This window comes from Rhodnius prolixus, unplaced genomic scaffold, assembly GCF_049639745.1.
Source record: "Rhodnius prolixus isolate KJV_2025 unplaced genomic scaffold, Rpr scaffold_1, whole genome shotgun sequence".
Classification (NCBI taxonomy): domain Eukaryota; kingdom Metazoa; phylum Arthropoda; class Insecta; order Hemiptera; family Reduviidae; genus Rhodnius; species Rhodnius prolixus.
Genome location: NW_027411581.1, coordinates 60,504,446 through 60,518,694, shown reverse-complemented (window position 1 = coordinate 60,518,694; position 14,249 = coordinate 60,504,446). Strand labels below are relative to the sequence as shown.

The window sequence follows — 14,249 nt, the reverse complement described above, 5'->3', positions numbered from 1 at the left end:
AAAATAAAGCTTACTACAAAAAGTAATAAAACAATCTACAAGGAAGAGCAAAAGTAAAGTGAATAATTTAAATGTAAGCAAGACGAAAAGTTAGTTATGATTTTTTTTTTTTTAAAAAAACCGTGATTATACTTACAAAGTTTAAATCAGAAGTTCCTTCTCAAACGTCAGATTTGAAGCACATTAAATGTTATTATTTTTAGATATTAAGGTCTGTAATAAAAATGTAACAAACAGTAAATTTACTTCAAACTATTTAAATTCTTATCTCCAAATACTTCGAAATAATTATTTTTATTCAATTAAATTTTAAATTACAAGTCTTCGAGAAGTTTTGATCTAGCTGAAGAGTGACTCTGCCAGATACAATTCTCTGCCGCTAACTTATATTTTCAAGGTATCTAGTGGCTACAGAACTATACCCAATTTAAGGTCCAGTTCAGCAGAGTTATCAAGGAAAGAAGTAAGAAAGAGATATGTGTAATACCAATACAATAATTGTAAAACATATTTATTGAAATTTGAAACATGTTCTAAATCTATTTCATAATTTTTCATTGAATTCTTTTACAGATGAACATTCAAGAAGTTATACAATCTACCTGCTTAACTGCAACACACTTATTTAGTCAGATATGAATTTAGATTCTACAGACATATTATTATATCTTTCAGAAATTAAGTTAACAATTAAAAAAATAAAATAAAGCGGAACATGTTCATACATTTTTAAAATTCAAAGAACATTTTTAATTTATGGTAATACTAAAGAAAAACAATATTTAAAATATTCATTGCAAAGTTTGAAAATGAAAATAATTAGGTTTTAATATACAATATAGAAACAAAACACATTTATATGCAGACAAACATTATTTTGATAGTATATGAAAATGTTTGCTAGCAATGTGGGCCTTAAGATTACTTCTAGTCTTGGCTTTGAATGGACAATGCGGACAAGAGAATTGCGGATCTTGACCACATTCATATTTACGATGAGCTTGAAGACTACATTTATGCTTGTATGTACGTTGACAGTCAGGGCATTTGTATAAACAATTCTGAGCTAAAAGAAACATATTTTATTTATTTCTTTAAAAAATAATAATAATAATAATTGGTTAAAAAAAAATGGATTTAATTGGATTATTTTATTTTGGAACTTGTCCAGGAATACCTGAAGTGCGAAATGCTACCAGAAAGCCATACTACGACGGGGACTTATCCATTTTGAAGTACCTACCACAGGGGCGAACTTATATACAGGTCCTTTTCAACCATAATTACGACGTATCAGTTTGAGCCATCATTCTTCCTTTGCCTCATTTAGAAGTAAGCTGGAAGTATGAAAGAACTAAAAAAATCCACAGAGACGTAAAATAATTTCAAGTCAAAAACCTTGAACCTTTAAAAACAAACATTACCACTTTCATGCTCACAAATTGAAAATTTTGCAAATGCAAAGGTTAGAATGGAGGAAAACAAGCATCAAAGGCGGGAAACAAACATCTGCCAGACTTTAAAGTAATAGTGGAAGATGGACAAGCAACGCTCGAATTTACTTATAGTTTGTTCCTTCTCACTAAACCTCTCACAAAGCAGAAAGAACCAACCGATTGTTAGGATTAAATAATAAGATTTAGCAACTATAAAATAATTCAAATAATTCCATTTATTAAGGATATCACATGACAAAATAAGTCCAAGTTCCTGGGTAACTCATCTTACATTAAATATCTTTTAATTCTTTTTCTCTTACCCTTGGGGGTCTTGAAATAAATTTTAAAAATAGGTTAACATCTAAAAAGGTTAACAGCGCCTGGAAACATCTTAACTCTTTGCTTAACAGTAAACTGTGATTCTGGTAAGAGAAAATCTAATCAATGCCTGAGATAAGAAAATGATACCATACTCTATGGACAGCCGCATAGTAATCCAACATTGTGCTACCATTGATTAATTTATTATTTATTTATTTTTATGTTTTATTACACTATTTATTTATTTTAAATTGATTGCGGCCATTGTAAACAATGTCTCAATGCAACATGCCTCTTCATAACTGATCTTTGTTTAGATTTGTAAGAACAAAATGAACATTTAAATTGTGGATCTATGCCGCATTCATATTTTAAATGTTGTCCCAAACCTGTTTTGTATTTGTAAGATTTCCAACATTTAGGACATTCAAAACGATCTGAAACAATAAGATAAAAAAAAAAATGAAAAGTTAAAAAGTGAATAATTTTTATTTAGACAGAAATTAAGTTTTTTAACTAAAATTAAAAAAAAATTATGTAGAATAGCTTACCTAAAAAAATATTAAGTTTTCAGGAATGTCTTCTAGACAAAAAAATTATCTTTGCCTTCTTGAAAATATATTTTTTATATCATCATGAAATTCGAATAGAAAACAAATCTAAAGTTGAAGGGTTTCAGCTTGTCGGTAGACCTAAAAAAATGAGCGCGGATACGTCCAGGTTCACTATATAAAAGTAATCAAATCATGTAATCACAGCTGAAAAGTTGAGTAGTGTAAAAATATCGAAGTTTTTGATTCACTTGTTGATTTGTGGCTAGGAAAATCATTACTCAATGGTAGAGCTCTGAGCTGGATTTATCAATAAAAACTCGTTAAAATCGTTAAACGTGAATACCTCGTACTCTTACAAGGGTTGTTTTTTTTTTTTTTGAACTAACATTAAACGAGTTTTAAAATCTGAAGGCCGGCTATCATCAAGATTATCGATCATTCCGAGGGGAACATTGAATTTATGGACAACTTTTCGTTGAGACCAAGCTGAATATAATCGTTTCATTAAAAGCAGCAGAATATGACGAAAAACTGAAAATATAAATAAGTATTCAGAAAATGAAAATCATTTACAAATTATAAAACTCAAGTTAGACGGAATTTTGGTGCGGTTTCTTTGAGGTTAAACAAAACAGATTAAACCAAAGAACGATTTACTTTTGAGTCTTATCAGCGAGTAAATATCATCAAGAAGGAAATTAAAAGTCTTATTTTTTTAACCATTGACCGTTATGCTGTTACGCTGTCAATTTGTCTAGCCATTGTCTAATTGTTATCTAGCTCTATAGTTAATATTTTGAATAGTTCGTATTATTCTGTGGTTAAATTATCCTTTTAAAAGGTACCCGCAGAGTCTATACTTCAAGCCCTAGTTTCTAAATTCTATTTCTGTAAAAAGAAAACAATTATCCGCTAGTTCTACTAGTACGTTGCTGTTTTAAAGAAAACGAACTATCATTACTGAGCACTGCAATTTCAACTATAATTAAGAAAATAATTATAAATAATAAATTCATTAAACGATTTTATTAATACATGGAATGATTTTAATTAACTACAAGAAATGGTATTTGGCAACAGTCTATAGAGATTTAATACAATACAAAAATTTAATACTCTATAAAAGTTTTTTTTTATTAACAACAATTGCAAAAATTATATTTTTAAAGATTTGCAACCCTTTTAATTGTGCAACTAGGCATGGTGGTATGTTTGCACGCCTGATGTGCTCTAAGATTGCCAGGGGTTTTACACTTGTACGGACAATATGGGCACTGAAACTGTGGTGCTTTACCGCATTCATATCGCATATGTTGTGCCAATCCATGTTTATATTTATAAGTTTTCGAACATTTACAACATTCAAAACGATCTAAAACAAATTTAATAAACACATAAATAAAAAAGGAAGGTTAAAATGAATGCTTTGAGTGAAAATATTGCAAAATAATTAGTTGTTAATATATAAATGCAAACAGATGATTTGAAGTTAAGAGGCATTTTCTGGTTCCTTCAAGACATTATCCAGGAACGAAAAATCCAGACCAGAAGATAACTTCCAATAATTTTTGTATGACATTTCACTTCTCACAATAATGAACTTCTTCACAAAAAATTAAAAAAAAAAAAAAACTAGCAAACCTGTGTAAATTCCCAAATCGATTTACAAACTGCTCAATTGTGCAAACATATTTCTTGATTTATAGAGTATAATGTATAGAACTTGCATAAAATGTGCATAGAAATCTAAGTGGTACCTTACATTCATAGTTTATACATTGAGTGCATTTCTACTTGAATGTGATTTCCTTAACTTCGAACTTAAAAAAACAAAGTACACCTAAAAAACTAACATAAACAAGTAAAAAAAGAAATTAGTTTATTTTCTTAGTAGTTGATTAAAAAAATAAATGTATACCTTGAATGGTAATTAGGAAAAGTCTTGTAAGAAAAACTAGTTCCCAAAGAAATCAATTATTTGGCAACATAAGCAATCTACCCAGTCGACACGAAAACAATCTAATATCTAGTTTGAGGAGTTTGTTCAAAAGAAAATGGTTCAGTAAAATGGATTGAAAATATTATGCTTTAATAATCTGAAGTATCTATACAGTTGTACAATAGTAATAAATATTTAAGAACAGTTAAAAACTATATAAATATAGAAATTGTAACTACGATTTTTTTTTTTTTTTTAAAAAAAAAAGGGAAAAACATGGCGAGAGAAAAGAAAAACAACCTTACGACATTACGACATCAATTTAGAAATTTATCACATCGAATATGTTTATTAGCCAGATGTGATCTCAGATTGCCAGGAGTTTTACACTTGTATGGACAATGTGGGCATAGAAATTGTGGCTCTTTGCCGCATTCATATTTTAAATGATGTGCCAGACTTTTCTTGTACTTATAGTTTTTCCAACAGTTAGAACAATCAAAACGAACGGATGCTGTAATTTGAAAATAAAATTAAGGTTAAACTAGGTGAATTTAATCTTTAAATCAGCAAGAGATTATAGTGATTGCAAGTACTTACTTAAAAGAATAATAATAATTTTTAAAATATATCTAATAAAGGAAAAAAGACTGAACGAGAATTTTGTTTATCTTACTGGCTATTCCCAAACAGGTGATACATTTAAGCAATCGATACAGGTGAAAGATAATCTGAGGGAGAAAACGGATAAGCTCATCTTGTAGTGGACGGGAATCGATCGATAGAATTGAGAGGACCCCAGGTACTAGTTAGGCTTTTGTGGCCTTTGACTTCGTTCTCTTTCAAGAAAATCTGGGCATAAATAGTATTCCTCTAGATCTGTGATAAAGTTAGCTAAATATAGAACTGAGAAATCATGTTGTGATTAAATTTAACAAAGCAACTATTCACTTAGCAAGACGCTACCTACATAGAAGTCATTTTCCTAAAATACCCTTTGTCGGCGACTAAACACACACGACCTGAAATAAAATGACTTCAGTAAAAAAAAAAAAGTATAAAAGTAATAATAATAAAAAAACTTTCCAGTTTTATGACTAATAAGCTGCAGAATTGAAAAAAAAAGTCTAAGAATTCAAAATTAAAATTAAAAGAGATTTATCCCTACCAAGTGCGTTTTTTTTTTTTTTTTTTAAAGAAGGCAACGAACCATCTTGTATAGATAGCACGATTTCATCGCTAATAACGAATAATAAATTCCATCATGATCCATGTGTATTTATGCAAATTAGTCTAGCGGTTATTATCAACAATTTCTATGTTTTATGTGTGTGAATCGCTCACTTATACTTGACATTAGGTTAGTTATTTTAGAGTTAACTTCTAATTATTACAAACCTTAGATTCTAATTCTATTTCCTCTCGTGGCGGTCAAACAATGTGGCTTTTCAAAATATATCTATCGATCACATGGCCATTACTACGTTATGGTAAATGAAACGTTAATGTCTAAAGAAACAAGAATTTTTATTCAATTTCATTATCTTATAATTATTACAAATATATTTTTCATATTCTACATGGAATATTCATCAATTTTATTTAATAACAATAAATTTGTTTTTTTTATTTTAAAAAGTTTGCATTTATTTTAGTTGTAAAACGATTTCGTTATCATGTTTACAAGCCAAATGAGATTTAAGATTACTTCGTGTTTTGCTCTTAAATGGACAATATGGACATTGGAACTGGGGTAATTTGCCGCATTCATATTTTAAATGTTGTGCCAAACTTGTCTTATATTTGTATGATTTTCGACATTTAGGGCATTCAAAACGAACTGAAACAGTAAAAAGTAATAAATAAAAGGAAAAACGTAAGCTAAAATATGTAAAGTTATATTGAAGTATAAAAATTAATTACTTACATATAATGGTGATTTGCATAATTAAATAATTCCAAGTAAATAGAAAATATTGGTTTGGCTTAAGGTGCGGAGTCATTTTGGTTCGTCCTAATTTTTGAAAAAGAAAAAGTGTACAAGGGTCGTTTGAAAAGTCCGGGCAAAGTCAGAGAGATAGCACTACTGGCGCGTATCGAGGTTATGTTTAGTTAGTAGCATCTCTTGGAAGAACACACACCAAGTTTCAGCCAGATCGGTCTATTTCTTTGTGTTTGGCATTCGTTTGAATCGAGGAAGTCGAGTGATTTTCAAAAAATGGACGAAAAAGAAGTTCGTGTGTTGATTAAACACTACTTTATGAAAGGCAAAACGCCTCAGGAGACTAAAGAGAAGCTTGATAAACATTATGGTGATTCTGCACCTTCGATTAGAACAGTTTATAAGTGGTTTCAAAATTTTCGGAGTGGCAATATGGGCACAAGTGACGCTGAACGTTCTGGACGCCCTGTTGAGGTTACTACTCCAGAAATCATTGATAAAATCCATGATATGGTGATGGATGACAGAAGAGTGGAGGTGCGTGAGATTGCTAGTGCTGTGGGCATCTCGAATGAACGGGTACATAATATTTTGCATCAACATTTGGACATGACAAAGCTATCCGCAAGATGGGTGCCGCGATTGCTCACGCTTGACCAAAAACGAAATCGTGTGAAGTGTTGCAAGGACGGTTTGCAGCTGTTCCAGAAGAATCCGCAGGACTTTAGGCGTCGTTTCGTCACTGTGGATGAAACATGGATACATCACTACACTCCTGAGACCAAAGAACAATCTAAACAATGGGTTACCAAGGGGGAATCTGCGCCAAAAAAGGCGAAGACCGTTCCTTCGGCCGGAAAGATTATGGCGACTGTCTTTTGGGATTCGCAAGGAATAATCCTCATCGACTATCTGGAAAAGGGTAAAACTATTACAGGTGCATATTATTCATCGTTATTGGACCGTTTGAAAACCGAGCTGCAAGAAAAACGCCCACGATTGGCCCACAAAAAAGTCCTTTTCCATCACGACAACGCACCAGCTCACACCTCAGCAGTTGTGGTCGCAAAATTAATGGAAATAGGGTTCCAACTCGTTTCACATCCCCCCTATTCTCCAGACTTGGCTCCCTCAGACTACTATTTGTTCCCCAATATGAAGAAATGGCTGGCGGGAAAAAGATTTTATTCAAACGAGGAGGTGATTGCAGAAACGAATGGCTATTTTTCAGACTTGGACAAATCCTATTATTCGGAAGGGATCAACAAACTAGAGCAGCGTTGGACGAAGTGTATAAGCCTAAAAGGAGACTATGTTGAAAAATAAAAAAGGTTTACCCCAAAAAATTAAGTAGTTTTTATTTTTGCACGGACTTTTCAAACGACCCTCGTACTTTCAAAAAAAGAGAAGAGCCTTTCAATGAATCATAGGAAGTCAAACCATGTGACTGTCCATTCACAGCAAAGAGGACTATAAACTTCGTAAGAAATATGACGCCAAAAAAGAAAATCAAAGTTAGACATATTCCACGCGAAAGAAACAAGGCACATCATCCCAATCAATATTCGGTCCCTTAAAAGAGAAACAATGCCAAATAACTAATCTGCAAATTAAATATTGTGGTTTTTCGTCTAGGTAATTAAATATTAAATCAAATCCCTCACCCACAAAAAAAAATCAATATAAAAATGTTGACTTTATTCATGTTTTAATAGTTGTAATTATCACAAAGTACTTCTTTTATTTTGTCACATTGGAAATATATGACACTTCATATATTTCCAATGTGTTTGTTTACTATTTTTAAGAAAACATTTAAAGGAATTCAAATTTTGAAATAATTTCTTTACTATGTTTACATACTAAATGCGATTTAAGATTACTTCGAGTTTTGCTCTTAAATGAACAATGTGGACATTGGAATTGTGGTGATTTGCCACATTCATATTTTAAATGTTGTGCCAATCCTTGTTTACGTTTGTAGGATTTCAAACATTTAGGGCAGGTAAAGCGATCTGAAACAAACAAAAAAAAAAAAAAAAGAGAGAAAAAGTTACAACGAATTCTTGTTATTAAGTTATTAATATAGTAGTTTTTAATAATCATTATTTCCACAAAAATTTGTAACATTGAAATTTAAGTGAATGTGAGTTTTCTTATCTGAGAAGGTGAGACTGATGTAAATTACAATTACATGTAAGTAATGTGACGGTCCGCTCGCTCACATTTTATAATATGTCTTCTGGTTATTACCTGTCAACCTCCCAAAACTCCCCAAACTGTTTCAGAAAGAGAGTTTAGTTGGCGCTGTAAACGGAAAAATTAACAAAACATCTAGAAATCTGTTCTATAATATCTAACTTTCGGCTAAACGATTTTCTTCAAATATAAGAAGAGTATAATACACTTTAGTTGTTGAAGAACTGGAAATCTGCCCATTGACGACGACTGGTTTGTACGGAGAGAGCCATTTGAGAACATTTATGGTTAAGGTTCTATAAGGCATAAGTTAGAAAAACTTAGTAAGCTTTTTTGGTTGCATTGTACGAACCACATAGTTTCCTGCAGGTAATAAAAAGCTAAGTCGTCAATGGGCGATTCAAACATCCTTAAATAATTGTCTAGAACGGCTAATCCATCAATAAATGCTACATTATAATCAATTTTTGTATGGCATTTAAATTTAATGTCTATCATATATGTTATTTGTACGAAAAGTTGATATTTTGGGAATTTGTATCTATTTCCAATGTATTTAGTCACGAAAGTTTCTTATATACAGAACATAACAAGGTAAAAGTTCCGTCTACATTTAATATTTGTGATCAACGCTAAATAAGTTGACGCAAAAACGTGTGCGAAATGATTTTGTCTAAATGTCTGTTAACATGTCTGAACTGGGTTAGTTTATTTTAGTTTTTTTTTTTTTTTTGCCTTTAAGAAATTATGGGTAACTTCGTCTCCACATCTCCCAAAACAGTCGCTTAAATAGTTCTTAGCTATTTCGATTGGCCTTTGATGTCCAAATTTTTAGGTAATTTTATAATAAATACCCAAAATAATAACTAAACTCACAAATTATGTATTTAAGACAGCAATGTCTATTAACGGTAAAACTTTCTGATATATTTAATGAAGAATTAGCCGGTTGTAAACAATTGGCAAATTTTGATGTATCGTATGAAATATACTGTGATATATTTTAAACAAGAAGATGGACAAAATTGAGAAATAAATTTGAAATTATTTGCATTTTTTCTTTTTTAATAATTATTTACAATTTTTAAAAAACATTGTATTTTTTTTAAATTAATTGTAACATACATTTTATAAATAATTTAAGAGCTTTGTATGAAGATGAAATATGTAAAGGAAATTTATGTTCCCATATCAGATTTGTACCGAAAATTGAGTACATAAAAAATAATAATTACTAAAGTCTGACGATGCAGCCAAGCTTTCATAAAAGAGGCTATAACTTCCCTTTGGAATATGGGATACTTAATGTTTGAAAAGTTACCCATACGGTTGGACAAAGTTATTAGCTTAAGCGATACCTGTGATTAACTACTTTTTTTTTTAATAACATACTTTATAAAGTTCGCTAGTTGTAAAAATTTTTATCGCAATTTAAAAAAGGTTACCCGATAAATTTAATTTATCTCTTGCCCAATAAATTCTCTGTAGATAAAGAATTATTTATTCAGTTCAGTTCATTTAATACTTTATCCATTCCCGTTTAATAAATTTGTTTTCTACAACAGTTAAAAACCATTTAATAAATAGCAATATCGAATTGAGACGAAGAAACAAATGTTTTTTTTTTGGCAAATTGTAAACTGAACCAGTTTACAATGTAAATTGATTAGATTTACAATAATATGTGAATTTGACTTTTCATTTTTTCAGGTATTTAAAATTTTTTAATTAAAATAGTATTTATATTTTCTTATTTATTATTTATTTCATTTACAATTCCACATTCAATTTTGTTTTTTATTTTTTATGCTGTACATTTACTTTAGAAATTTTATTCTACCTCAAAAATGTTACCTTACAAAAAAAATGGCTAGCTCTTTAAGTATAATTAACCTCAACATCATCATTTTAATTTTTTAAGTAAATATATATGTATATATTTTTATAAACCACTGATGATTCTAGATTAATCAATAATTTTCTCATTTCAACTGTTGTAGAAATATTAAGTAACCACTTAAAAAGAAATATTTGAAAAAAACACAGACACAAATATTATATACATATAATATAACATCATCATCAGACATTATTTACAATTTGATTAATTAAACAAGAAGAAAAAATTCATTTATTTAATATAATTATTATCAATTATATAATAAAAGCGTTATGTTTTAAAGCTAAATGTGATTTCACTGCATATTTCAGTTTAGCTTTGTATGGGCAATATGGGCACTTTTCTTGAGGGGCTTTTCCACATTCAAATCTTACATGTTGATTCAGTCCTCTTTTGTATTTATAAGATCTGTTGCAGGCCACACAGATATATCTTCCTGAAGAATAAACGAGCAAAAACAAAAAAATAAAACAAACAGAAATTAAATTAAGTTAACAAGGGATAGTCAAAAAAAAAAAATGGCAGGAAACAAAGATGTCCAGAGTCAAATAATTTCTAATATTTAAAGAGCAGTCAGCTTATTTGAGGAAGTGATTTAATTAAAGAGAAATGACCTGAATGAAGACGTAACGTATCTTTGATTTTATCCAACGTGGCGTGCATGTTTATATTGTTCTGGTATGGCCCTATCTTCCATCAGTACAGGTCAATTAGTCAGTAGTAATAAATCTCAACACCAAAGTGATTAATTTACTTCGTATGATGGAAAGAGGATGCAAGTCCCAAACCGGTCATGGATATACAATAAATATGCGTGCGTCGATGGATAAAATCAAAGAAAAGTCTTCAGTACTTTGGACTTAACTACAGTTACATCATCAGTAAATCAAATTGTTTGTCGCTAAGTGTTAGTAATGAGCAAAGTCCTACTATTTTCATTTGATATAAAAACTAAATAGAAATTCATGTCAGTAAAATTCATTTAGGAATGAAATATTGAAGTCATTTTAGCGGTAAAGGTACATATTATTCAAAGTCAAAATTTAGGTCAGGTAATGAATTCACATGATATGAAAATATAGGAATCAAAACACATATTAATAAAATAATGATAATAAAACACAAAAACAAATCAATCACATAAAAAGATTTCATTTATTTTCCTCTATTTTAATTATTGTATATTCTACATCATAATGCATGTTTACAATATGTTTCTTTAAGGCAACCTTCTGTTTGGCACGATATGGACAATTCGGGCATTTGAACTGAGGTTCCACACCACATTCATATTTTCGATGTTTAAGCAGACTAGTAGAATATTTATAGACTCTGGGACACTTATCGCATTGAAACATTTTTATATGATCACCTGTGGAATTAAAATTATATAGTTAATAAAAAAGAATGGAGGGAAGAAATGGCAAATAAATTGTATAATTATTTGAAATTAATATCAAAAATGCAAAAATAATTTTATTGATTATTTCAAATATTATCAATTCATAAAGTAAAAATTGGTACTGTATCGCATGTAACAATTTTTAAAAAAAGTAAAGTAAGTAAATGCCGATTTTTTCAGACGGGCTTTGCGCCCAACTACCAATTAGGTATCGTGGATGGAGGCAACTAGCAAACATACTTTACTGTACAATTTCTCATATTAACCATAAAATAAAATCCAAGGCCTAAAGACCGGGAATCGAACCCAGTACCACAATACCTATAAGCTTTACAGGTCTCGCCTCTAACCGCTCGGCTACTGTGGCGCCTGTAACAATTTTAATATTAATTTTCAAATAATTGAGGCTAGAAACAGCTGAATTCTGACATACCTAAATCTTTTTAGGGCACTAGTATCCAGAGTTTTCTTTAAATATGGCAGCACATATTTAATAAAACACCTTCATTTTCTGGCAGATTTTTAAGTTAAATTATTATTAATGATACAGATTTTTTTTTTTTTTTTTTTTTTTAAAGTGAAATTTTTAACAAACATAAAGGCAGAGCAGCTAAAAATTTTTGTTAATGGAGGGTTTTAGTTTAGGGAGTAAGTAGCGTTCATTTTTCAATTTGTAACTATTCTTGCTTTCTTAGGATACAACATCTTCATCTTCTTTATGAGAATTAGTAGACAAAATAATTTAGGGAACATGATTTCTAAAAGCTATTTCTATAACATAATTAAATTTGCTAGTTTGCTGGAAGTATAATAACTTCCAAGGTAATGTCTCTAGGTGGTTTACAGGCGGCTCTTTGTCTGCAGAAGCAGGAATACGATGCTATTCTGTGAACAAGTTATTTCGATATGTCTAGGAAAACTGTCTTATTACATCGAGCAACTTGTATGCCATTCAATTTGCTGCTATTATAAATTGATTGCTTTGATTGACTGATCGATTTTTCTAGACTCTCCTAGAATCCTTCCTGATTTTGAGATTTTTCCGGAATTTTTGGATATTGTTACAGAGATAAACAATGATGGCGGTTAGTAGAACACAGTGCGCTGCAAAAAGCAAAAAAATAAAACAAAAACTGAAGGCAAAGTTGTGAAGCTTTAATAAAATGAAAGCACAGAACTATCTTTAAAATTGATAGAACTTTAACTCCATATTTGAAACAATATATATTCCCAATTAAACTGTTACACATCTTTACTAACAATATTATTAAGTTCAAAATAATTCAAAAATTAAAATCTACAACAAAAGAATTAGTTAAGACAGAACGCTACCAGAGCTACAGATGTCTTAGAAGATGGCGCTTTAAGGAACCTTTCCATTTTGTCTTATATGGACAGTAGCGACAGAAATGTTTGGGTATTGCCCCACAATCGTGCCTCAAGTGTTGTATTACACTTTTCTTATTCTTGTACGACTTGTTGCATCGTATGCACTGGAAACGACCTACAGTAGAAAGAAACGAACATCACAGTTTCAATTAAATAAATTTGTAAGAATTTAAATTAAATATAGATTACCTCCTTTAATTTTTACGAAAAAAAAAATACTTTAAAAAAAAAAATTAATAATCTTGGACGTTTCTCTTCTTGGGAAGTGCTGCAACAAACTTTCAAGAAATCTACTGACAAAAAGAAGGTTTACTGATTTTTTTTTAATTTACTAATATATTCAGTAAAATAAATTAATATGAATTTAATTTAAATAGATATTTAATAAGTTTCTCTCGATTATTACAGAGTATATTTTACATATACGCACATAAAATAATACAATTTATTTATTTGTTTTGCGAACCAAATCTTCTAAAGTTAGTTTAGGAAAAGTATGTTTGGCCATTATGTGCGTCTTCATCGAACTCCTCAATTTTGATTTATACGGACAGTATGGACATTGTAGTTGAGGATCTTTGCCACATTCATATTTTTTGTGCGTATTCAAAGATTGTGCATGTTTGTAGCATTTTTCACAACGATCACAACGAAATTTCGCTGTAAACAAAGACAATAAAAAAAAAAAAAATATACTAATTGTAAAAGTTATCAACTTTACAAAAATAAAATCTGAAATTGTATTTATAGGTACTAAATCTTTCTGAAAATGCAAATGGAAAACATCTATTTATAATTGGAAATTTTTCCAATTTCTTTCACTAAGAGTAACAATAAATGAAAACAGAGCAATGAATATAAAAGTAATAGATTTAAGTAAAAATGTGCATCATTGCACTTTTGCTATGTTCTTTTGTCTATGGCCAATTTATAATTTAATTGGAGCATATACAGTAAACTGAAAAATATACTAACGAGTTAAAAACTGAAGGCTGCACTGCTCTACCACCAACAAAAAAGCGTGAAGAATAATGGTGAATAATCCGGGTATTCCCAAAGGAATATGATACCCTGATAATACCATAAACCCTCATACAAAGCACTATCCTTCCTTAAGTCTCCTCCTAAGGTACTAAAAACGTTACAGTCAAGATATAACAACCA

At 30.0% G+C, this 14,249-nt stretch overlaps 1 protein-coding gene and 1 long non-coding RNA gene across 2 annotated transcripts; both read right to left on the bottom strand.

The window, feature by feature from the left end:
- Positions 1-8,223: 8,223 nt before the first annotated feature.
- LOC141450484 (longitudinals lacking protein, isoforms A/B/D/L-like) lies at positions 8,224-11,449 on the bottom strand. The gene is made up of 2 exons (XM_074120985.1): positions 10,909-11,449; positions 8,224-10,730 (listed from the first exon to the last, which is right to left on the bottom strand). The coding sequence occupies exons 1-2, from the start codon at positions 10,955-10,957 to the stop codon at positions 10,549-10,551; spliced, it is 231 nt and encodes a 76-aa protein (XP_073977086.1). The 5' UTR covers positions 10,958-11,449; the 3' UTR covers positions 8,224-10,548.
- Positions 11,450-12,733: 1,284 nt separating this feature from the next.
- LOC141450534 (uncharacterized) lies at positions 12,734-13,200 on the bottom strand. The gene is made up of 2 exons (XR_012456163.1): positions 13,029-13,200; positions 12,734-12,800 (listed from the first exon to the last, which is right to left on the bottom strand). It is a non-coding gene; the product is annotated as an uncharacterized lncRNA (long non-coding RNA).
- Between the last annotated feature and the right edge of the window lie 1,049 nt (positions 13,201-14,249).